Source organism: Torulaspora globosa, chromosome 1, assembly GCF_014133895.1.
Source record: "Torulaspora globosa chromosome 1, complete sequence".
Taxonomy (NCBI): domain Eukaryota; kingdom Fungi; phylum Ascomycota; class Saccharomycetes; order Saccharomycetales; family Saccharomycetaceae; genus Torulaspora; species Torulaspora globosa.
In genome coordinates this window covers 852755-875045 of record NC_050727.1, presented here as the reverse complement: position 1 = coordinate 875045, position 22291 = coordinate 852755, and the positions used below count along the sequence as shown (strand labels likewise).

At 46.3% G+C, this 22291-nt stretch overlaps 17 protein-coding genes and 1 non-coding gene across 18 annotated transcripts; 9 read left to right on the top strand and 9 right to left on the bottom strand.

The window, feature by feature from the left end:
• Positions 1-3: 3 nt before the first annotated feature.
• VPS17 (retromer subunit VPS17) lies at positions 4-1533 on the bottom strand (the record flags this gene model as incomplete). The annotated part of the gene is made up of 1 exon (XM_037281449.1): positions 4-1533. The coding sequence occupies one exon, from the start codon at positions 1531-1533 to the stop codon at positions 4-6; it is 1530 nt and encodes a 509-aa protein (XP_037137344.1).
• Positions 1534-1997: 464 nt separating this feature from the next.
• HG536_0A04830 (uncharacterized protein) lies at positions 1998-2264 on the bottom strand (the record flags this gene model as incomplete). Its single annotated transcript, XM_037281448.1, has 1 exon — positions 1998-2264. One exon carries the CDS (start codon positions 2262-2264, stop codon positions 1998-2000), a length of 267 nt encoding a protein of 88 aa, XP_037137343.1.
• Positions 2265-2488: 224 nt separating this feature from the next.
• Positions 2489-3133, bottom strand: HG536_0A04825 (uncharacterized protein; the record flags this gene model as incomplete). Its single annotated transcript, XM_037281447.1, has 1 exon — positions 2489-3133. One exon carries the CDS (start codon positions 3131-3133, stop codon positions 2489-2491), a length of 645 nt encoding a protein of 214 aa, XP_037137342.1.
• A 193-nt stretch (positions 3134-3326) lies between these two features.
• HG536_0A04820 (uncharacterized protein) lies at positions 3327-4703 on the top strand (the record flags this gene model as incomplete). The annotated part of the gene is made up of 1 exon (XM_037281446.1): positions 3327-4703. The coding sequence occupies one exon, from the start codon at positions 3327-3329 to the stop codon at positions 4701-4703; it is 1377 nt and encodes a 458-aa protein (XP_037137341.1).
• Positions 4704-5602: 899 nt separating this feature from the next.
• On the top strand, positions 5603-6238 carry HG536_0A04810 (putative haloacid dehalogenase-like hydrolase; the record flags this gene model as incomplete). The annotated part of the gene is made up of 1 exon (XM_037281445.1): positions 5603-6238. The coding sequence occupies one exon, from the start codon at positions 5603-5605 to the stop codon at positions 6236-6238; it is 636 nt and encodes a 211-aa protein (XP_037137340.1).
• A 249-nt stretch (positions 6239-6487) lies between these two features.
• Positions 6488-7357, top strand: ATO3 (putative ammonium permease ATO3; the record flags this gene model as incomplete). The annotated part of the gene is made up of 1 exon (XM_037281444.1): positions 6488-7357. One exon carries the CDS (start codon positions 6488-6490, stop codon positions 7355-7357), a length of 870 nt encoding a protein of 289 aa, XP_037137339.1.
• A 73-nt stretch (positions 7358-7430) lies between these two features.
• HG536_0Atrna1D lies at positions 7431-7502 on the bottom strand. The gene has a single exon. It is a non-coding gene; the product is annotated as a tRNA-Asp (tRNA).
• Positions 7503-7877: 375 nt separating this feature from the next.
• NKP1 (Nkp1p) lies at positions 7878-8549 on the top strand (the record flags this gene model as incomplete). Its single annotated transcript, XM_037281443.1, has 1 exon — positions 7878-8549. One exon carries the CDS (start codon positions 7878-7880, stop codon positions 8547-8549), a length of 672 nt encoding a protein of 223 aa, XP_037137338.1.
• A 59-nt stretch (positions 8550-8608) lies between these two features.
• On the bottom strand, positions 8609-8944 carry RPP2B (ribosomal protein P2; the record flags this gene model as incomplete). Its single annotated transcript, XM_037281442.1, has 1 exon — positions 8609-8944. The coding sequence occupies one exon, from the start codon at positions 8942-8944 to the stop codon at positions 8609-8611; it is 336 nt and encodes a 111-aa protein (XP_037137337.1).
• Positions 8945-9530: 586 nt separating this feature from the next.
• On the top strand, positions 9531-10424 carry ORT1 (Ort1p; the record flags this gene model as incomplete). The annotated part of the gene is made up of 1 exon (XM_037281441.1): positions 9531-10424. The coding sequence occupies one exon, from the start codon at positions 9531-9533 to the stop codon at positions 10422-10424; it is 894 nt and encodes a 297-aa protein (XP_037137336.1).
• Positions 10425-10477: 53 nt separating this feature from the next.
• Positions 10478-11437, bottom strand: HG536_0A04760 (uncharacterized protein; the record flags this gene model as incomplete). Its single annotated transcript, XM_037281440.1, has 1 exon — positions 10478-11437. One exon carries the CDS (start codon positions 11435-11437, stop codon positions 10478-10480), a length of 960 nt encoding a protein of 319 aa, XP_037137335.1.
• A 132-nt stretch (positions 11438-11569) lies between these two features.
• COI1 (Coi1p) lies at positions 11570-11970 on the top strand (the record flags this gene model as incomplete). Its single annotated transcript, XM_037281439.1, has 2 exons — positions 11570-11598; positions 11667-11970. The coding sequence occupies 2 exons, from the start codon at positions 11570-11572 to the stop codon at positions 11968-11970; spliced, it is 333 nt and encodes a 110-aa protein (XP_037137334.1).
• A 145-nt stretch (positions 11971-12115) lies between these two features.
• On the bottom strand, positions 12116-12433 carry YRA1 (RNA-binding protein YRA1; the record flags this gene model as incomplete). Its single annotated transcript, XM_037281438.1, has 1 exon — positions 12116-12433. One exon carries the CDS (start codon positions 12431-12433, stop codon positions 12116-12118), a length of 318 nt encoding a protein of 105 aa, XP_037137333.1.
• A 1688-nt stretch (positions 12434-14121) lies between these two features.
• On the top strand, positions 14122-14793 carry HG536_0A04730 (haloacid dehalogenase superfamily protein; the record flags this gene model as incomplete). Its single annotated transcript, XM_037281437.1, has 1 exon — positions 14122-14793. One exon carries the CDS (start codon positions 14122-14124, stop codon positions 14791-14793), a length of 672 nt encoding a protein of 223 aa, XP_037137332.1.
• A 49-nt stretch (positions 14794-14842) lies between these two features.
• PRS3 (ribose phosphate diphosphokinase subunit PRS3) lies at positions 14843-15805 on the bottom strand (the record flags this gene model as incomplete). The annotated part of the gene is made up of 1 exon (XM_037281436.1): positions 14843-15805. The coding sequence occupies one exon, from the start codon at positions 15803-15805 to the stop codon at positions 14843-14845; it is 963 nt and encodes a 320-aa protein (XP_037137331.1).
• Positions 15806-16112: 307 nt separating this feature from the next.
• Positions 16113-17831, bottom strand: ETP1 (Etp1p; the record flags this gene model as incomplete). Its single annotated transcript, XM_037281435.1, has 1 exon — positions 16113-17831. One exon carries the CDS (start codon positions 17829-17831, stop codon positions 16113-16115), a length of 1719 nt encoding a protein of 572 aa, XP_037137330.1.
• Positions 17832-18031: 200 nt separating this feature from the next.
• HG536_0A04700 (peptidylprolyl isomerase) lies at positions 18032-18580 on the top strand (the record flags this gene model as incomplete). Its single annotated transcript, XM_037281434.1, has 1 exon — positions 18032-18580. The coding sequence occupies one exon, from the start codon at positions 18032-18034 to the stop codon at positions 18578-18580; it is 549 nt and encodes a 182-aa protein (XP_037137329.1).
• A 347-nt stretch (positions 18581-18927) lies between these two features.
• Positions 18928-22056, top strand: TTI1 (Tti1p; the record flags this gene model as incomplete). Its single annotated transcript, XM_037281433.1, has 1 exon — positions 18928-22056. One exon carries the CDS (start codon positions 18928-18930, stop codon positions 22054-22056), a length of 3129 nt encoding a protein of 1042 aa, XP_037137328.1.
• Positions 22057-22291: the final 235 nt, after the last annotated feature.

Below are 22291 nucleotides of genomic sequence, written 5' to 3'. Positions count from 1 at the left end.
TCATTAGAAAGTTGGCAAACCTAGCATGATGGCCGCATGGCGGGCGTCTAGCGACGACTTGTCATGTAGATCTCGTTGGCTGCTTGGTTCTTGCAAGTTCAATGCCTTATCGAACTCTGTTTGCGAGAGCTTATCGAACTGGACCTGGGAGCGACGACGCACGTCACCGGTCCAGTTATCTCCGTCGAGTGTCTGCGAGAGCTGTCTGTCCTGTTTCATCTTTGCGAGAGAGGCTTCACGTCCCAGACGTGACAAGCCGCCTTTTGTGTCCGCCTTGCGGACATCAGAGCGTATCCTCTCGAGTAAAGAGAGCTTCTTGCGTTCATATTCTATCTTGCGCATTGTGTAGTCGCGTATGGAAGAAGATAGGAAATCTTCGAACCATGAGAGCCACAAGTTTTTTTCTATGCACATATTTGCAGTGATCCGCTGTAGTTTGACGGTGAGCTCACTTTCATCACGCGTGGCAGCCTTGAGTTGGCGCAATGCTTCGTCGACCTTCAGTGGGCTTATATCTCTCTTTGCCCTTAGCTTTCTTGCCCGCTCCTGTCTCATCTTGGAGGTTTGCTGCGCTTGAAGCAAATCTCTCATGATCAGGTGTCTGTTTGTCAATGCTTCCTTCACTACGTAGGTGTCCCGTACAATCCATTCCAGCCCGTCGTGCAACGTACCAAGGTCTAGAGTAGCCATTATGCTATCGATGTCGCCGTTCGCCGTCAGCACCTTGCCAAAATTCTTGTACAGCTGTTGGTCTTCGTGCAAGGCAACGAAACCCTGGCCAAGCGCATTTTCCTCCTGTGCCAAGATTTTTCTGCCCTTGCAAACCTTGGCAAGCTTGGCCTGAATATCCTGAGAGACCCAATGTACAGACTTCACCAACGGTCTGAACTCTGCCAACTCCACCACTTCATCGTAGGGCGGACTTAGCTGTTTCAAAGTCTTTCTCCTGAGCCCGGACGCCGGTAACTTCGACTCGCTGATGGGCGAATACGAACCAAAATCGCTCTCGATGAAGAACGCCACTTCTTCGTTCCTCACCACCAGCGGATCGTCGCAGATCCTGTTGAACCACTGCTGGAACCTGCCCATTGTCTGCGTGTAATCCTCCTCGTTATTGATCCCCAAGCTCGTGTAGGTTGGAGGCAGGGAAGCGATGAACGACTCCTGAATTGCCCCGTTCAGGAATTTGAAAAGTTGCCTGAACTCGTCCGCTGTCTTCCTGACCTTGCGGTGCTGACTCTTGCGAAACGTGGGCACGTTCGTCGACACATCAAACACGACTACCGGGTTCTCCCTCTTGCTTGTGACGTTCCCAACGCGCTCCAACGCAGTCACTTTGACAAGCAACCTGTACTTGCCACTCTTTGTCCTCTCCGGCAGCAGATCGATCTGTTCAGCACCGCTCCCCGGTTCCTGCGCCGGCTCCACCTCTTCCTGCCCTTCTTCCCGCTGTTCCTGGGCCTCCGGTTGCTCAACCGGCTCGCCAAACGGATTGTTATCTACCATATCGTCCGCCGGCTCGTATGGTTCCATCTTTGTCCACCTTCCTCGCTCTTACGCACTGGCGACCTGTTTGTCCATAGATTAACAATGCATTTATCTAAGCGCGACGCCGTTTGTTCAAACACACAGTACCACAATACATTGACGTGAGAGCTCTATTTAACAATACAAATGGCGGAATAATAACGTCGCATAATTCCATCTATCTGTTTGCCAGAGATCTGTATAAGCAGCTGGTAGCACTGAGCATGCGAGTGCAATACCTGGAGGAGCTGGCAAATTCGAAACTAGTCGACGATCTCGATATCGATTTAGAAGCGGCTGCAGTGTCATTCACCCGGAATGGAGCTCTTTTTAAGCTTCTACTGCGGGGGGGACGAAGTAGTATCCTGCTCGATTCGCAGTAATTTTATTGAGGCCAGCCTCAGACCACGACATGAGGCGTTATTTCTGGGGCCTGTTAATGAACTAGCATTGAAGTTGAAACATATGGATCAGCAGTAAAACAATTTATTGCAAAACGGAGAACGCGGAATCAGCCAGTACATGACGGTGACACAAATGTATCCCATCAGGCAGCCTAGAACCTTCTCGAGAACTGTATGGTAATATATGGAAGTTATCATCAACATCGCAATCCATATCATCAGAACGCTCACCGTGATGATTAAGCAAACCTTGATAAGCCTGCTAGCCGGGAGCACAACAGCGTCTTGCTCAACATATTTCCAATATTGCGAGAGCTCAAGCCAGAGGATCATACTGATGTTAACAAGGAAACAAAAATGTCCGCTTATATCGGCCGATCCTTTGGAACCCGAGCCTGCTCTGGCAGGCCCCGGCACCGCTGCCCAGTAGCCTCGTAAGTTTGCTTCAACATACCTTTAATTTTAATAGTAATAATAGTAATAATAACCTAATCTTTTTTCAGGAAACGTACAAAACTGCATAAACTCGACATACAAACGTGCACCGGCAGAGTAAATTACTCGGCAAAGTGCTTCAAGATCTCCTCGGCGGCCTTGATACCGGAGACCAACATGGCGCCGAAAGTTGGGCCCATTCTGTTGCAACCAGCCAACTCGGCGACCTCCATACCGGCAAAGTACATCGAGTCGACGGCCTTGTACTTACCGGAGTTCTTGACCACGTCAGCCTCGGCGTTGTTCATGTCAAGACCCTTCATACCCTTCAACTGCGAGTTCTTGTCGATCGACACGATACGCTTGGCGGAGAAAGCGCCGAATGGACCGTCGTGGCCGGTGGTGGACAAGATCACACCGTGCTTCTTGCTCACGTCACGGGTGCCGTCGTTCTTGTAACCAGCAAGTTCGATGACATTAGGGTCCATACAGCTCTGCAGGTCGTGGGCCTGGGTCACCAGCGTCCAGTTGGTCACCACACCGGCGACGGTGAGCTCGCCGTTGGGGCCGGCAGGTCTGGTCACCAAGTCCTCCACAGCGGTAGCGTTGAAGAACTTCACGTTAGGGAACTGCAACACCTTCGAGGTCACGGTCGAGGCGAAAAGCGCAGCGTGCTTAACCACCACGTAGTCTCCCTCGTCCTCGAATGGGATCTCCAGCTCCTCCAAGAACAAGTGACCTGGCTTTCTGACGATCATCGCACTCATAAGACTTCCAGGTTGGATCTATGCATTGGATTACGCGTTTTTGGGGTTCTCTATATTAAGAGCTGTGACGCGTCAATTAGCCGCCGAGCTAGCCGCCCAAATCTTGCATTTCAAACTATAAAGGGGGAGAGAATTCTCGATAGGTATTTGGATTAGCAGTCAATAAACCAACATTTCAATACATTAGATAATTATGACGAAGAAAAAGAGCCTGGAAGAGTTCGTTGAAGAGTGCCGTAAGGTGCACGACGACAAATACAATTACTCGATCACAAACTATACCAGATGGGACTGCAAAATTGAGTATACCTGCCCAATTCATGGTGTACAGAGTCAAAGAGCTGACAATCATAGACGCGGGATGGGTTGCAAACTGTGTGGCAGAGAGAGAATCAGAAAGACTTTCGCTCTCACTACGGAAAAGTTCATCGAAACTTGTAAGAAGAAACATAATAACCGGTACAGTTATCCCGATACTGTATACGTTAATTACGAAAGTGCAGTGAAAATCGAGTGTGCGCGGCATGGCGAGTTCGTTCAAAAAGCTGGCTGTCATCTTATCGGTAGCGGGTGCCAAAAATGTGCTGTCTTTAATAAATCCTCGGGCCCTGCCTTAAAGCCTGCTGACTATGATGAGTTCGTCGGACTGTCTATCACGGTACATGGAGATGTTTATGACTATTCCCAGGTCAAGTATAAAAACCATTATGTTACTGTCGATATTGTATGCAGAGACCACGGCCCTTTCAGATGTACTCCTACTGTTCATTTGAAGGGTAAAGGGTGTGCTACCTGTCAGAATTTCGATGCATTTGTCCAGAAGGCAAAATCAATTCATGGTGATAAGTTTCAGTATGACAAGTCAACTTACATTAGGAGCAAAACAAAGATGCGTATACTTTGCCGGGAGCATGGAGAATTCTGGCAAATCCCAGCAGACCATGCTCGTGTTACTCGCAAAGGGGGTTTTTATTGCCCTTCATGTTCTTTAGAGAATAAGCGCCTCACAATCGATGAAGTGAAGGAAAGATCCAGAAATATTCACGGCCTGGCGTACAAGTTTGATAAGCTCGTTCTGGGCAAGAGCCTAGAAGAAGAGGCAATATTCTATTGCATAAAATGTGCCAAATACTTTTCTCAAAAGCCCGTTAATCATCTTAAAGGCAGTGGCTGTTCGTGGTGCTGTGAATCAAAGCATGAGAAAAAAATTAGAAATTGGCTACAAACGATGGATTATCAATTTGAATCGCAAAAGCGTTTTCCTGATTTACGGTACGAAAAATCGCTTAGGTGCGATTTCTATCTTGAACAGTTCAATCTTATCATCGAGTTTGACGGGATTCAGCACTTTGAGCCCGTGGAGGCCTGGGGAGGATTTGAGGAGTTCCTCAGAGTGCAGGCCAGAGATCGCGCGAAAGACGACTACTGCACAGAGAAGCGTATCAACCTTCTCAGGATGAAAGATGGTCAGGACGTCATCCAAGGAGTTCAAGACCTGATCGAGCTGATCAAAGCCAATGAAACAGGACACGTCCTGCATATGATTTATGGCAAGCTAGCCACTTTCTAGTTTTCCGGCAAAGTATACGCATCTTTGTTTTGCTCCTAATGTAAGTTGACTTGTCATACTGAAACTTATCACCATGAATTGATTTTGCCTTCTGGACAAATGCATCGAAATTAGGCATAATAAACGTTATCTAAAGCGATCTGTACGTAACTATCTACTCGGCAAAATGCTTCAAGATCTCCTCGGCAGCCTTGATACCAGATACCAGCATAGCACCAAAGGTTGGGCCCATTCTGTTGCAACCAGCCAACTCGGCGACCTCCATACCGGCAAAGTAGACAGAGTTGACACCGTTGTACTTACCAGCATTTTGGACAACGTCGGCTTCAGCGTGGTTCATGTCCAGACCCTTCATGCCCCCTAGCTTCTTGTTCTTGTCGATCGACACGATACGCTTGGCAGAGAAGGCCCCGAACGGACCGTCGTGGCCGGTGGTGGACAAAATGACACCATGCTTGACAGATGGGTCACGGGTACCATCGTTCTTGTAGCCAGACAATTCGATGACGTTAGGGTCCATACAGCACTGGGTACCGTGGGCCTGGGTGACCAAAGTCCAGTTGGTCACCACACCTGCGACAGTAAGATCACCGTTTGGACCATCTGGTCTAGTAACCAGATCCTCGACGGCAGTAGCGTTAAATAGCTTGACGTTAGGGAATTTCAAAACCTCAGAGATCACAGTGGAGATGAACAATGCCGCGTGCTTCAAACAACGTAATCGCCTTCGTCTTCGTAAGGAACTTTTAGCTCCTCAAGGAACAGATGGCCGGGCTTCCTAATGATCATGGCGCTCATAAGACACCCTTTGCGGTGACGCCTAAGCCATCTAGGCATCGATCCCAATAAATTTTTTTTTTTTTTGTTTTTGTTGCTGTCCACCACGCAGAACACACCATATGTGCCCGCGCAACAGACTAAAGAGTATCAAGGCCGTCATATTCGACATGGATGGCACATTGTGTCTCCCACAGCCATGGATGTTCCCTGCAATGCGCCAGGCCGTAGGCCTGCACGACAGCTCCATCGACATACTCACGTTCATCGACAGGCTCTCGACGCCTCTCGAGCGCGCCGAGGCCCACCGTCGCATCCAGCAGGTCGAAGCGCAAGCAATGGCTGAGATGCAACCGCAACCGGGTCTCGTGACCTTGATGCGATTCCTCACAAAGCATGGTATCAGCAAGAGCATCTGCACGCGCAACCTGCAGGAGCCGGTCGACTTCCTCATCGACCGCTTCCTCCCCGCTGAATACAGCCATTTCGATTACATCCTTACACGTGAGTTCAAACCCACTAAGCCCAGTGCCGACCCGCTGTTGCACATCGCACGCTCTCTTGGGATCGAACCCGCGCACATCGCCATGGTCGGCGACTCTCGAGACGACCTTCTCAGTGGCCGCGCCGCGGGCTGCACGACGGTGCTCGTCCACCACGCTTCGAACGCGTCGCTGCTCGCTTCCGACGAGGACGCACAGATGATCGACTTTGTTGTCCGCGACCTCGCCGAGCTCGTTACCCTGCTCTCCGTCTGACCGTAAGTGGGGCCCGACACCCTCCGATTTTTTTCTCCTCCGCTGGTAGTCGCGTGAGGAGTGCCACGCATCAGGCAATACATACTACCCATAGTGAGCATCGACCAGCCGATACAGCAAGGTCCGTTGTTGGCATTTTTTTCCTTCTTTCCATCATGTATATAGTAAACCCATGATTGAGATAGATGACGTCGAAGTGCGGGGCCAGCTCCCTACTCCTCGCCTATAAGAGACCCACTCTTGTTTCGAATGAACGCCGTCCAGATGGTAAGCTTCGAGACTAAGCCAAAGATGTCATCGGACCCCAATACTCCCTCTTCAGTATCCTCCACACAGGAAGCACACTACAAGCCCAACGGCGAGGACCAGAACCTCTCCAATGCGGCATCGCCGCGTGTGGTGAAGTCTGTCACCCACGACGGCGAATTCGTGACCATAGGTGACCAGACGTTCCGTCGCCAAGATCTGGCCAATATCTTTGTCAACGACCTGGACTCCGAGACGTATCGCAGGCGACCACGCGTGCAGCGGTTGGCGAACCCGGTACCGTTGGGGCTCGCGTCGTTTTCGTTCTGCTGTTTGGTGCTATCGCTTGTGAACGCGCGCGTGCGCGGCGTGACGGTGAACCAGCTGCTTGTCTCGTCGTTTCTGTTCTTTGGCGGAGCAATCGAGCTGTTTGCGGGGCTTCTGTGCTTCGTGACGGGCGACACGTATGCGATGACGGTGTTCAGTGCGTTCGGCGGGTTCTGGATCAGCTGGGGGTGCGTGTTTCTGGATCAGTTCGGCGTTGCCGCCGCGTATGCGGATGATCCCAAGATGTTCCAGAACGTCACCGGGTTCTTTCTGGCGGGGTGGGCGGTGTTTACGTTTCTGGTGTGGCTGTGTTCGATGAAGAGTACGTGGGGGCTGTTCCTGCTGCTGGGGTTTCTCGAGTTGACGTTCTTGATGCTGTGCATTGGATCGTTTATTGGGAACGATAAGTGTCTGATGGCAGGCGGCTATTTCGGAATCCTCAGCTCCTGTTGTGGCTGGTACTCGTTGTACTGTGGTATCTCGAACCAGGACAACGGGTATATACCATTGAGAGCTTATCCGATGCCCAACGCGGCCACTGTGTAATGTCGTCTAGTTTCGAGTGTATAGCGCGTAATAACGGATTTTGTTTTGGATCTGGTAAAAAAACAGAAAAAAACTCCGCGACGGGGAATTGAACCCCGATCTGGCACGCGACAAGCGCCCATTCTAACCATTAAACTATCGCGGATATTTAACTTGTTGCAAAATTCATTTGAAAAACACATAAACGGTGAAAACACGTCACAACTAACCTTCTCGCTGCAGCTTAACAACGTTGCCATTCTTCCGTTGCCCTTCTAAGATGAGCTGCTCGAGCTTCTATCCATTAGGATATCGTTTTAATATCTTTCACAGAATTCGTCATTTTGCATAGACTCCGGGGCAGCCCAGTGGTAGAATTGCAAGCTTCCACAGTTGAAGCAGGACTGCCATCCACTCAAATGCCCTCCCCTGGATGTTTGTTCCATCACAGCAGTACGGGGCCTAGTATCAAATCTACTAGCATAAGTTCACACACAACACACTGGCAAAGATCAATTCCAACTTACCAAGTCCACTGTCAATGTATCAACAAATAGCGGATTTTATAAGAAATGAGCTGGCAAGACAATCGACCTCCAAAATTGACGACCTCGATGGCCAGGTTCCTTTTGAAGTATTGAGCGCATTAAAAGCAGACTTGCAGAGGAGGAACAGTGAGCGATTCCAGATAACCAAGCAGGATGCTTTATGCAAACAAGTATATGACCTTGAGCGCGAATGGAGAAAGAAACAGATCAAGGAAGTGATTGAACTTATCGGTGAGATACCAAGGTATTCCATCGGTACAGAAATCAAGGAGAAAGAGCACGGTGTTTCAATCGATAAGCTAATAGAAGATGTCTTGAAGCTGCCGAACATGGCTGTCGCTGAGGAGAGCCAAGAAGCTCCGGAAACCGATTTTAGGCTATTGAACGAGTATACAAATCTGCGAAACGAGTTGATCAAGAAATGCAATGCGATCAAGCTTGGAGAGTTGAAACTGCAAGAGAAGGAATATCAGGCTAAGTTGATCAACTCCCTTCTTGACGCAATAAACGAATCCACCACACCCGACGTCTCGGAATATTTCGAGACATACCACAAGAGGGTTTTTGCAGGCTTGCAAGATTCAAGATATCTCCTGGAAGATGCGATTAAATCCCACGGCTCAGATCCAGAGAAACGAACAAAACTGCAAGAACTCATGGATTAGCTCTAAGAAGGAGCATGTCGATTTAATACATATATAATTAAGATATGATATGATTAACCTTAATCGAACAAACCGAAACCCATGTCGTCATCGGATTCCTCCTTGGCTTCTTCAGCAGCTTCCTCTTCGGCAGCTTCAGCACCACCAGCAGCAGCGCCAGCAGCGGCACCGCCAGAGACACCAGCACCACCAGCTGGAACAGTAGCAAACTTTTGTTGGCCTTCAGCGATGATCTCCTCCAAAGAACCCTTACCTTCCAAAGAGGACAACAATTCGTTGATTCTGGCTTCTTCAGCTTCAACACCAACAGCTTCAATGACAGACTTGATGTCTGCAGCAGATGGAGATGCGTTACCACCTTGAACCAATAGCAAGTAAGCAGCCAAGTACTTCATTCTTCTCGATCTTAGAGTTGTTCCTGTGATGAAATAATCAGTTTAAGCGTTCTTAAAAGCGCAGACTATTCCTTGACGACTTAGGATAGAACTAATTAACAAGAACAAAGATAGTAAGTACATCATGAATGAGGCAAGTATTATGTGAAGAGCTGGCTATCAAAATGACGAATTTTTCACTCATCGAGGAACTGAAATTTTTTCTGCTTGTATCATATCATACGTTTAGTGCTGAAACTTTCTCTGAGTTCAGCGTAGTTTTTGGTCCAAAATCACGTGACCATACTGAAATCACATATTACACGTTGTCGATTTGATGCAGCGTCTTTTGCATCAGGATTGGCTCTCTTTTGAGCAACTTGCGGCGCTGTTTCAGAAAGAGTGGTTTTGAATGTGGTATCACGTGACCCCATTATGTCAAATTTCTCGACGAATACCAGTAGTTAATGATCGAGATAGTTAATCAGACATATCGAATTTGAAGTCTTTAGTGATTGCTGGCGCCATGGTTCTGGATCTGGAATCTCGTCATTAACTTCCCTTCCAAGAGCATTGAGCACTAGACATACCACCTTTTGCAAAAATCATGGAAACCGACAGCGTTGTGATAGCTGAACAAAAGGACCGAGATTTAGAGGCTAATGCTTTGAAAGACACCATTAATGGCTCTATTGCCGGTGCCTTTGGCAAACTGATCGAATATCCTTTCGATACAGTAAAGGTTAGGATGCAAACCCAGGATGCCAAGACTTTCCCGACGACATGGTCATGTATTAAATACACATACAAGAATGAAGGGATTCTGAGAGGGTTTTTCCAAGGCATAGGGTCACCCATTTTTGGTGCGTCATTGGAGAATGCTGTCCTGTTTGTTTCGTATAACCAATGTGCTCAATTTCTTGAGAAGCATGCAAAAGTAACGTCTTTGCAGCAAACCGTCATATCAGGAGCTTTTGCTGGTGCCTGTGCCAGTTTGGTTCTAACACCGGTTGAGCTGATCAAATGCAAACTGCAGGTCTCGAATCTTCAAAATTTGCAAGCTGGCATCAAAAAGCCCACAAAGATCTTACCAACGATCAAATTGGTCCTGCAAGAACGAGGGGTAATGGGATTATGGCAAGGGCAATCGGGTACTCTTATCAGGGAAACGTTTGGCGGTGTAGCATGGTTCTCCACTTACGAACTTCTGAAGAATTATCTGAAGAGTTTGCATGATGACGGTCGCGACAGCGACACCTGGGAACTGCTCGTTAGTGGTGCTAGTGCTGGTTTGGCCTTCAACGCAAGTATATTCCCTGCTGATACTTTGAAATCAGTGATGCAAACAGAACACATGGGTCTTCTGCAAAGCGCGAAAAGAGTGATGGCCAAATCAGGTGTTGCTGGTTTCTATCGTGGTCTGGGCATAACGCTTATCAGAGCAGCACCCGCTAACGCTGCAGTGTTCTACACTTACGAGACTCTCTCAAAGTTAATCTAATGCCAATCGTAAACATTCATAACAGTCGATAATTAATAGAAACATTGATAGACCTACCTCTGGGCGCTGATCTTGATTCTGTGTTGATTTAGAGATCTCCATCTTACTTGACGGAGCACTCTCAAAGCTTTCATAGACCATAACACAAGACCCTCTTTGAAATAAAACAGAAATGCAGCGGTCAAAATGCTCTGAACAAGCTTGTACCCAATTCCTTGGTAGATACCTGAAATTCCTTCTCGCTTGATGATCTCCAAGGCAGTGACTCGACGTTCGCTTTGAGCAATTTCTGGTCTCTTATCGGTGCTCCTATCACCAACCATGTGTAATCTTGTCTTTAACGTGATATACGGATATGTGATGCCAGTAGCAACCAACTTACCAATGGCACCCAAGAGGAAGGCCCAACTTGGAGGCAGTACAGATTGACCCGCTTGAACATTTAGAACAAAATTCTTCAGTTGCTCAAACACCGTAAACTGGATTATTGGATTCGCCACTAGAATCAATGCCGGCTTCAGTCCCTTGAATAAAGCCAAGACCCCGTCATCCCGGATGATCTGCAGCATCATCGAAATCGTACTTTTGTTTGATTTTGTCACTGTCATCCTAGTATTCGCGACCCAAATGGGATTCGAAGCTACAGCTGTTGCAGAACCTGCAATCGCACCGCTAAGCATAGCTTCTACAGTATTCAATTGCGTCTTTCGACGTAACCTCTTAAAGCTTCTGCCTGCAGACTCGTAGAAATAATAATAAACAAAATTGGTTATTGCCATCCCCAAGACGGCACTCTCCAAACCGGCATACAACCCAGTCAACCCATCCTTTCCCACAATTTCATCAACGATCTGCCAGAGAGTTTTCTTCTCCTTCTTCGTATCCTTACTTTCTGCCTGAAGTCTGGTCGAAATGGTAAGTAATGGATACGTTAAGGCAATCGAGAGGACACCACCACCGGCCCCAGCGATTGCGTGAACAAGTTCTTCTGCTTCTTGCGGTTTAACTGACATTCTCTGCCCGGTTGGCCTCTTTAATCTTTCTCTAAGCTTGACATTAAAGTAAGAGGTATCTTACTCCAGGTCTTAATCGCATCGCTATTATATATGCCTACAAGAAAAAACACTCAAACAGCCATCAGCCTAATGTCGGCGAATCCTTTCAAGAATCTTGGGTAAGTCTATGAATTTGCAAGCCACTGAAGAAGATGTCTTTTCAGCGAGTTTACTAACGTTTTGTTAGCAAGAACGTCATCTATGTTTCGATAGGAGCTATAGCGTCTGTTTTAGTGGCCAAAAGAGTGGTTAGATCCAAGAAAGAAGCGCAGTACTCACCTTCTGCGTCGGCAAATCATGAAGAACACAAGGCTGGGACCGAAGGATACTACGATAATTTAGCACAGGTCAGACCTGGATTCCCATTGCCCAGTCAGAAACAAACAGAGGCCATCGAAAGGAAAAGCGAGTTTGAGGGACCTGGTATGAGCGTTCTGAGCAGGAAACGAGGCGATAGACTTGGATTCTTGGACAGAAAAAGAGATGAGTAGATATTGCAAAGCTCATTGCAAAGCTCATCCATCGCAACATCTGTAAATACAAACATGTACAAGCTTTTAGATTCATTACAGAGGAACAAACGATTACAATTATACACTGGTAATAACATAAAACAAAGTCGCTAGTAGAGAACGCTTACTGCTTCTCTTCGAAGTAGTCAGCCATTTCCTTGTCAAGGTCTTCCAGACTTTTCTTTGGTTGCTTAGGCTTCTGTTGCTTTTGCTTCTTGGCCAAAGCAGCCTTCTTAGTTGGACCCTTCTTCGCACTGGTGGGCTTCACGTTCTTTGGAGCAACTGCCCTGATTCTCTCCGATAGCGACCGTGCTGGTCGTTGTGTTGGATCGATGATCAAGTTCAATCTTAGTCTGGATCTGCCGCCATCGATTGGCGCGCCGTTGAACTTGGCCACGGCCTTCTTGGCCATTTCGCCATTTTTGAAAGTGATGTTTGCCATACCAGTGGATTGACCTCTTTCATTATAGCTTAATAACACTCTAGCGACACCTCCGACTTGCGATGAAAAAAATTCCTAATGAAAAAGAAATAAATTGTTAGTTGTTGTTCTACGTTTGCTTAGCATGATTGTTTGAGACAAGTCAAAGGAAGTCCAATGCGATGACTGAATCTAGGACGGCTTGAGTTGGTCGCAATTTCAAAATTCCGGCAATGCGATCCAATCCGGTCCTTCGAACCTGAGATCGTACCGAGCAAAATTCACACAAACACGGCCTTGTTCAATCGCGAAAGAGAACGGCTTTCAAGCAGGGTCTATTTCGGACGTGAGAACAATTGTGATTCTCTAAGCTGCCCGACGTCTGACAATCACTGCTAGCTCGACAATGCGTATCACTTTCTCATATCGACACCAAACTTCCGAAGCCCAAAAGGTCTGCTCCCTCGATGAAGACTGCAAAGTTAATTGGTCCTAATTCTCAACAAAACCTTTGTGCCAGGAAATAGCGATCCGCCAGTCCTCTAGATTTCAATCGCGCAAGGAAGTGAAATGCGTGAAAAGTAGGTAAAAAAAAAAGGACCAGGCATTTGATACTCTTTTCGAAATTTTCGATGAAAGCGATCTATAGTCTATCGCCTCTAGTAACTATGCAGGTCGTGAATGAAATCCTTGCTTTTCTCAAAACTATCATCAATCTTATACTACTCGTATCCACACGAGCAAAGTATAATCACATACTTTAACAGCGTCCTGTTTTATGTCTCTAGGTAAACCTTCGACATTCACCTTAGCCTCTCTGGAAGAATCTAAGAGTCTAGCAACTCTGGAGGCTGCTTCTGGAACTCTGATATTCCTGTTACCGCCAACTGCTGGGCGGCGAAGTTGCTTGGACATCCTACTTGGACCTTGAGAACGTTTGTTGATGCGTGCTCTTACGGCCTTCTTGTTGGCACCGATAATTTCATCCAGAGATTTATCCAAGTTTGCTGACATAATTGGCGATTTTTGCTAGGGAAAGTTGAGAAACCTGAGGGAGCAAGTGTGAAGTAATTTCTTGTAGTCCTTCCTCCTAACTGAAATCCACAGACAGCCAAACTCTGTTAACCGTTTAGGAAAAGAAAACTAAGGTTCTTTCGTCGCTCGTCCAAACAGGTCTTCAAGAAATCGACCGTAACATAAACTGTTTTCTTCCCTCCTTTTATACTTGTAATTTGCCACCAAGTTACCCCGCCCTTGAAGTCCGGGCAACTGTTACGTGCAAGATGATTTTGAATTTCAAAGCTTATAGCAGAAAGCATAAGAATATTGGAAACTAGGTAGCATTACGGACCTCTATTTCGATTTGGTGGCGATTAGGATCGTATCGATTATTGCTATCAGGGTCGTACAATGCGCTACGTAATGCGGCAGCTTTGCTGTGTTCTTGATATGTCGATTTCTGATTAATTGACCTAGCTCTTGCTATAGCCGTGAACTAGCAAGCGTCTTTGGCCCTCGGAAACGGAAGATCTATAGAGATCGAGAAGATTGTTGACACTGAAGAGGACATTTACTTGACAGTGGCTCGCCAGTAGTGTATCGTTATGACAGTTCCGAAACAGTATGAAGGTGCCTGCTGGCTCAATGAGTTGCTGAGTGTAGTTTACTAACGTTTGATGCATTGAAGGATAAAGGCATGTCTTTTCGACATGGATGGATTGTTAATCAACACGGAAGATATTTATACATTGACCCTAAATGAAATTCTTGCCAATCATGGTAAGGGTCCTCTGACTTGGGACGTTAAAGTGCATTTGCAGGGTTTACCAGGGCCACAGGCTGCCGCAAGGGTCATTGAGACTTATGATTTGCCATTGACAGCAGATGAATATGAAAAGCTGAACCTTGAGGTCCAATCGAAGCGATGGGGTGATTGCGCTTTCCTGCCTGGGGCTCTTGAATTGATTAAGCATTTGAAATTGAATGGTGTTCCGATTGCTCTCTGTACTTCGTCAGGCAAGGTGAAGTTTGAGCAAAAGACCCAGCATTTGAAAGAGGGCTTCAAGTTGTTCGATGCGATTATTACTGGCGATGATGAGAGGATTCCCAGCGGCAGGGGCAAGCCATTTCCCGATATATGGCAAATCGGGTTAAAGGAATTAAACGAAGCAGACGGCACCAGTTTCCAACCAGAAGAGTGCCTGGTCTTCGAAGATGGTCTCTCTGGAGTGAAAGCCGGACTGGCTTTCGGTGGTTATGTCATTTGGGTTCCCCACCCGGGCGCCTACAAGTACTTAGGTGACACAAAAGGCTTGCTAAATGGGAACGGGGAAGTTCTGGAATCGCTGGAAGATTTGGAATTGGACAAGTTTGGATTGTGAATTCCACTTATCTAGTTGAGAATGTTATATAATGGCTTATCCTACCAACTCATAGCGGGGAATGTTTGAACAAATAAGATATACTTTCACCATTATGCAATCTACGGATGCTTTCCGCTAGCACACTGCTGATATCGATGACATCCAGTTTAGGACAGATTTTCATCTTCTCTTCGAACGGCACGGTGTTGGTACAGACCACTCTGTCCAGTCTGGAGTTGTTGATGTTTTCAATAGCTCTGCCGGACAGAACGCCATGAGTGACAATTGCAATGACAGATTTAGCATTGTTTTGCAGCAGCACGTCAGCAGCTTTCGCTAAGGTACCGCAAGTATCGGCCATATCATCCACGATAATGCAAATTTTGTCAGTGACGTCACCGACAAGGACCATACGGGACACCTCATTGGCACGAGCTCTCTCTTTATGAATCAAGGCGAAATTGAGGTCCAGACGGTCAGCTAAAGTCGCAGCACGTTTGGCTCCTCCAGCATCTGGTGACACAATAATAGACTCTTTAAAGTTGACATTCTCTTTGATATACCTTACGACACTTGGTTCGGCATAAAGGTTATCCACTGGAGAATCAAAAAAACCTTGTATTTGAGAAGCATGCAGATCCATTGTGATAACATGGTCACACCCAGCGGTCGTAAGCATGTCTGCCATCAGCTTCGCTGTGATTGGAGCACGAGACTTATCCTTTCTGTCCTGTCTCGCATATGGGAAGTTTGGGATCACAGCTGTTATTCTTCTTGCAGAGGCTGTCTTGGAAGCGTTGATCATAATCAAGAGCTCTAGAACTCTGTCATTTACAACTCCGGAGCCAATCTGTGTGATGATAAAGATATCCTGATCTCTAACAGATTCTCCGATGGAGAACGACACTTCGCCCGATGGATCTCTTTTTAGTACAGTATCAGTCAAAGGTAGACCCAACCTTTTTGCAACGAGTTCAGCGAGCCCCCTATGGACGTCCGGTGCCAGTAATTTGATAGAATTTGTTGCCATACTTAAAATTTGCCGATTCGGTTTGCCAACGAATGGTTTGCTTGTAATGCGCCTTAAACTTCTGCAAGCCTTTTATCTTAATAATTTTTCATAAGCAGGATAGAAGGAGCGATATCTTAAAACCTTAATAATGAAGAACCCATCAGGCATATCTCTCTCATGGGTCAAAATGCGATGACTTTGTTTAAGTTAATGAAAATTTTCCAATGCGCTTCTTCATCTAACTCCGTCGGGTAACGAAAATTCTCCTGCGCTTGAAAAGACAGTTCATAAATCACATAAATACCAACTCTAAGCGTCTTTCAGATCATCTAGGCTTGCGCTTGCTTTTCGACTTTTTTTTGGGTTTTGAATTATTATCTGTCGAAGATTGTTTCGGATCTTGGATAATGATCGTGCCCTCCCTGACGCTGGCGTCAGCGTCTTTAAACTTTTCCTGCGATTCTAGATAGAACATAAGGTCATGAACTTGCTCTTCCAGTTCCTGCTTCTCTTTTGCTAATTGTTCTTTCTCGATTGCAATTTTATCCCTTTCTCGGCTGATGTGATCCAAATTTTCTTGCAAGCCTTGTATGACAAGTTTGTCCTCATCCCTCTGTCTTGCGTTAGCTGCGTTTTGCTGCTTAAAGGTTTGTTGACACTCCTTAAAAGAAACCTTCAACTCTTCGATTTCTTTTCGGAGGAGATCGACTTCAGATCCCTCTGTGTTTGCGGATTGTGCCTGTTGCAGCTTCATCTCGAAGAATTCTCGCTGGGATTCCAATTGGGACACGAGCACCTGCACGTATTCAAGATGATATTCTTTATTTCGCATAAAACTTGCGGCTGAACTATCTTTTTCCATCGTTTTAGAACCACTATGACCGCTTGACTGCGGCTGGCTGCTTGGAATGGGTCGTTCAGCCTCGACCTCCACCTCCACGAGTTTACCATCAACTTCATTCTGAACAAGCCTATGCACATAGTTATCTCCAGCATAATCCCAGACCCTTTGTGTCTGCATGTCCATAGCGAAGCAGTGCGATGTGTCGTCATAATGTTGTATAGCGTGCTTTGAATTGTAACGGCCGCAGCCTATGTTTCCACAAATCAGACATATCCATAAGTTATCATGACAGCCACAAGTGCTGCAGCCACTGTTTTCACCATTTTGTCGCACAGCGGAGTTTCTGCTGAGCCTTATACTGGAGTACCTGCACACCGGGCACCTAGAATTTTTCCATTTTTCAAGGCACTGACAGTGAAACGTGTGCTGGCATGGTATGGTGATAAGCCCTGTGGTTTCCGAGTCCATTCTCTCGAGACAGACCGGGCAGGTGGGCAGTTCCACCTGGGCGGGTATTTTCAGGTTATCATATCTCTGAGTAGTGAAGGGATCGCTGAGAAGATATGGTATTTCTGTTCCCTCTTTCTTATCAAATACGCTCCTTTCGAAGACAACCTCTTTAATCGAGACTACATGGCAAGTCTCAGGGTCCATCTTGCTGAATCTTTTCCCGTTAAATTCATCTTTGAAACCCTTGGCCATGAGCGGGTCCTTGAACTTCATCAAAACCATGAAATTGAATCCCAATTCGCACTTCTTGTTCCTTAATATGCGGAAATTCGACACTTGATTATTGACTATCTCATCGCCAATGTAATAATGCAGTAAATCGCGAACCGTGAAATAGGTAGGAACAAATAAAATAGACACCATCGTGTCATCACCTGGAATAGTCAAAAGATCATGCTCCGTAGTTGCCGCTGAGTCCTTTTCGTTTAACCGAAACAGTCTTATTATACCATGCCCAAGATACTGCGAAAGGAGCAAATCCTTGTCCTCCGCATCCGCTGCCAAATCCATTTCTTTGATGCTGCTTATCGATAAATCGCCAACTCGCCAGTCCCTTATCTTACAGCTCTTCTCTGCGGGCACAGTGTTGTGAGGATGTGGTGGTTGAGATGCGTTCGTAAATGACCTGTACGCCCAAATGGCCTGCTCCTCCTCTGGGAATTGCAAGGCAATCCGGTATGTGGATTCCATAAGCTTTGAGAACAGCCAAAGTCAAGTCGCAACCGTTCTGAAAGGCGCTTAGTACCACACCTCCTAGTATGGCTCATCAAATAGGTTGATTGCATCATTCATAACGATCGGCCTTGTTTATAGCCTATATAACTTCCATAACTACTTATAGTGCTAATGAACTTTCAACAGGTCCAAGTTCAAAGGATAAGGTTTGAAGGATGTTTAGACGCTCTGTGATCGGTCAGACAAGGTTGTTTTCCACCGCCCGTGCGATTTTGGGCAAGAAGGTGTACTTTGAACCATCAATTAATGGCACCAAAGTTGGCAGAATTGAGTTCGAGCTTTACGATGATGTAGTTCCAAAGACAGCGGAGAACTTCAGAGCATTGTGTACTGGTGAGAAGGGTTTTGGTTACAAAGGCGTTCCATTCCACAGAATCATCCCACAATTTATGCTTCAAGGTGGTGACACCGATCTCACCGACGGTTTTGGAGGCAAATCCATCTACGGCTCTAAATTTGCAGACGAGAACTTCACCAAGAAGCACGATAAAGCCGGTTTGTTGTCAATGGCCAATGCGGGCCCTAACACAAACGGCTCGCAGTTTTTCATTACCACGGTTGAATGTCCATGGTTGGACGGCAAGCACGTAGTATTCGGTGAGGTGTCGAAGGGTATGGATATTGTGAAGCAGATCGAAGCCTACGGTACCATGTCTGGAAAGCCAAAGGCCAAGATCGTCATTGAGGAAGCGGGCGAATTGTAGACAATGCCTCGCGCTCATAATGTAAATAGTTGACCTTACAAAGTATCTACTACGTAGGGCTATAAGAGTTTGGTATCTTGCAAGGACGTTAGTTTTCGAGATCCTTTCAAGATTTCTCAATTCGCTTGAATGGCATTGGAGGCAGCCAAATCAACGCACAGGGTAGCAATCTACCTAGATGGATGCCATCAGAGGCACACCACTAGCGGCTCACTGCTGCCATATGATGTTCAAGACAGTTCTGTTGATACTACTTTGTACTGTTCCCACCGCGAAAACGATTAACACCGAGTTTAGTTCGATGACTAGTCCTGCGAGATAAGGTAACAATACTATAGAAAGGGTGAATGTCAAATAATTCTTCAACGTTTCATGAATTGAGACCTATTTGTATTGATATTTCTCGTTTGGCTTTCCAGCCGAAGGAAGTCTTTAATCCCCAATCGGTCCCATTACGAGATGCTCTAGCAAAGCTCGAGGCTAAGTTAGCCTCATATGAAGATGCGAGTATCCAAGCAAATCTCGCAGATTATATCTTTATCCCGATCAGCAGTCTTTTGAAGCAGGAGTCCCTCGGAGAGGCTCAAAGTTCTTATGTGTTATTGATAATTTCGCATTTGTTGCGAGTTTCTTGGAGGAGAGATGGTATCTTGGCGGAGGAATTGGCTCAGCAACTGCTACCTCTGCTTCCTTTTTTAATCAGTCGAGATCCTACGAATGATAAGCTGGAGAAGATTTCTCAGGATTGCAAAAGAGCTGGTTGTTGTGCTCTTTATGAATATAGCAAGTCTCTGGCTCAACAGTCATACAGCCCACAGTTCTTTTCATCCAAAAACTCCAAAAATCTAAGGGCTTTAGCACATGGCATTAGTGTCCTTCTGACGATCCTAGAGCAGAGCTCCAAGGACTGGCAAACACAACTAATGATCTTGGACACCCTTCGAATCCTGTACTGCGACATAGTTAGAGATGGGGAAGTGCTATCTTTTATTCTGCCTGGAAACATATCATCCTTTGCTAGGATTCTTATGTTGCCAGGTTTGACCACAAATTACAAAGTTGTTATTAAAAGTCTTGACGTCATGAAGCACTTGATTTTACTGGTTTACGATGATCTGTCTTTGAATGTTCATGATAACAGGCTGAGAGACATTAAGGAGTTGAGATCCTTGGATGACCTACACGAAGAAGCTTTGAGCATGGAGGCAGTTTTGATTGAGAAGCCCGATAAAGATGGGCAGAGTACTCATCGCTCAACAGCTTGGCTGAGGGCTACTTCTTCCCAGCTGCGAATGGCTCTCGAGAGAATTATACCGAAATTGCAGAAGAGAAGCAATATAGAGATCTCCAAGGCATTAGTCGATCTCGCATCCGATTTATTGAGCAGATGTGCCAAATCTTTGCATAATTGCGAACGCTGCTTGGTCGAAGTATTACTTCGGTGTAAAATGGATCCCAAGCTTCAACTGCTCCCGCATACCGCCTGTCTTCGCGAGCTTTTGAGAGATGAGCTTGCAAGTATAAACACTAAAATTCAATTTCAGGATGTTGATGCAATCAGGTCGTTAAATTATGGCCTAAAATATTTCACCGAAATCTCTGCAACGGATGATACTATGCTGGTTAGCGACCTATATAAATCAGCGCTAACCTCCATTGAGTCCGGAGTCGAAACTGCAACTTTCAATAAGGTTGGGCGTGCTGTTCTTGAGCAAAGCAGTAACGTCGTCATGGCTGATTTCAGTGATGAACTGGTAAACTCGAAAAATCTGCCAGCAATATTTCCATCGCTTTCGAAGGAGCTGGAGGAAGCGCTAAGTCAGCTCTTTATGACCACAGGACGATTAGCCTCAAAGAACGGGCAGCTTAAAAGTATCATTGAATCACTCCTTTCTGACCAGGTTGGCCAGAGCACGATCACCAAAGCAATAGCACTGTGGCTATCATCGCAAATAATGTTAACTGTTCAAGAAGACTGCTCCGCCCCAGAATACGCTCTTTTGAATTTGGATAGCGCTGAGCTTGATAAGCAGCCATGCTACGACATTTTAGAGTTTGGCAAAGATTTGGCGCAAGAAATAGTGACCTGTGCAGAGGGGAAAAAGCTTTCGAGACTGTCAGAGATCTCGCTGGTTGTGATTGTTAACTCAATTGAGACTGTCTGCAGAGTTTTAGGCAGGGAATTTTCCTCTGAACTAGTTGATTATCTGTATATCATTGTGGAGAACCTGGCGTCTTCATCTCCCACAGTGCGTCATTTTGCCCAAAGCTGTTCGTTAACAATTGCTCATGTCCTGTACAATAATTCGGTCCAGGATATGATCCTGCAGAATGTCGACTATCTGGCTGACTCAATAGCTTCAAGACTAAACTGCGGTCTAACCGAGCGCGTCAGTACGGTTTTCATGGTCGTCTCCAAGCTAGCTGGCTATGAGACCATCGAGTGCTTTAGGGATATTATAGAGACTTTTTTCAAATTTTTGGATTACTATCATGGCTATGACAGCATGTGCCTCGAATTCTTTCAGTTGTTCGAGGTAATTGCTTTGGAGATACAGAAAAGATATTTTACCGCCGACGCTGGCAACCACCACATCGCCTATCATAGCGACAGACATTGCATTGGGTCACCATGGGGCATGTCAAACCTCCAACAAGTCCTAGCCATCATGGACAAGCAAAGTCCAGCGCAAGAGCATGACAGCATGTCGATCCTAGAGAAAGACCCGAAAAGTTTTCAAGAATATTTCGACTCCAAACTACGAGTAGCCGACAGCGACGATGAGGACGATGATGACAGCGATCAAGAATTGGACGAAGATCCAACAGAACTTTCAACCGGCAAACAAGGTGCAAACGACGAGAACAGATGGGTATCGCCCGTTCCCCGCGAATCCTACAGGATCCTGCTCCAAATTCTGGGGTACGGTGACAGGCTTCTGACCCACAGGTCGAAGCCGCTCAAGATTCAGATATTGAAGGTCATAAACCTGGTAATACCGATGCTTGCGTCTCAGTACAATTCTTTCTTACCGCAGGTTGCTCAAATATGGGAAACCTTAGTGCTTTGCTCTCTAAATGATGATCTATCGATCGTGAAACCGGCATGCGACTGTCTTCGAGAACTCATCCGCAACGCGGGGGATTTCATCACTACCCGCTTCCTTGAGCTCTGGAAAACCTGGCAGGAGAAATCGCCACTACTCCGAGAGCTTGCAGTTTCCAATGCAAATTCCAACATTGCCATCAAATCGATAACACTACACAGAAAATTTCCAACAATAACGCAAACCGCTCTGACATCACAGACGCAGGTGCTAATGGAAGGCATGATGGTCGCAGGTCTCACAATCCCTGATCTCACTTCTAGAGAGATGATTTACTGTTGCATACAAGTACATGGATGGAAGTCGGTCGCTGCGAGATCGCTGGCAATTGCGGATACAATCCACGCCATTCTACAGGAGACTCATTAATCCATACATCACTCAGTTACAAATCGCTTGCGGCTATTCATATTGATGTTAATTGCATATTCGACGCCCAGAGCATATATTAACAGATCTTCTGTTTTCATGGGTAGGCTATTTCCTAAAACAGAAGTTGCCGGTCTTTGCACCTAGCGAAGCAAACAGGTTAATCGATGGAAGTCAAAGCAGTTGACTATCGTCAGCTAGCTACGAGGCACGCTGATCTAGTTGGCCGTTGGTT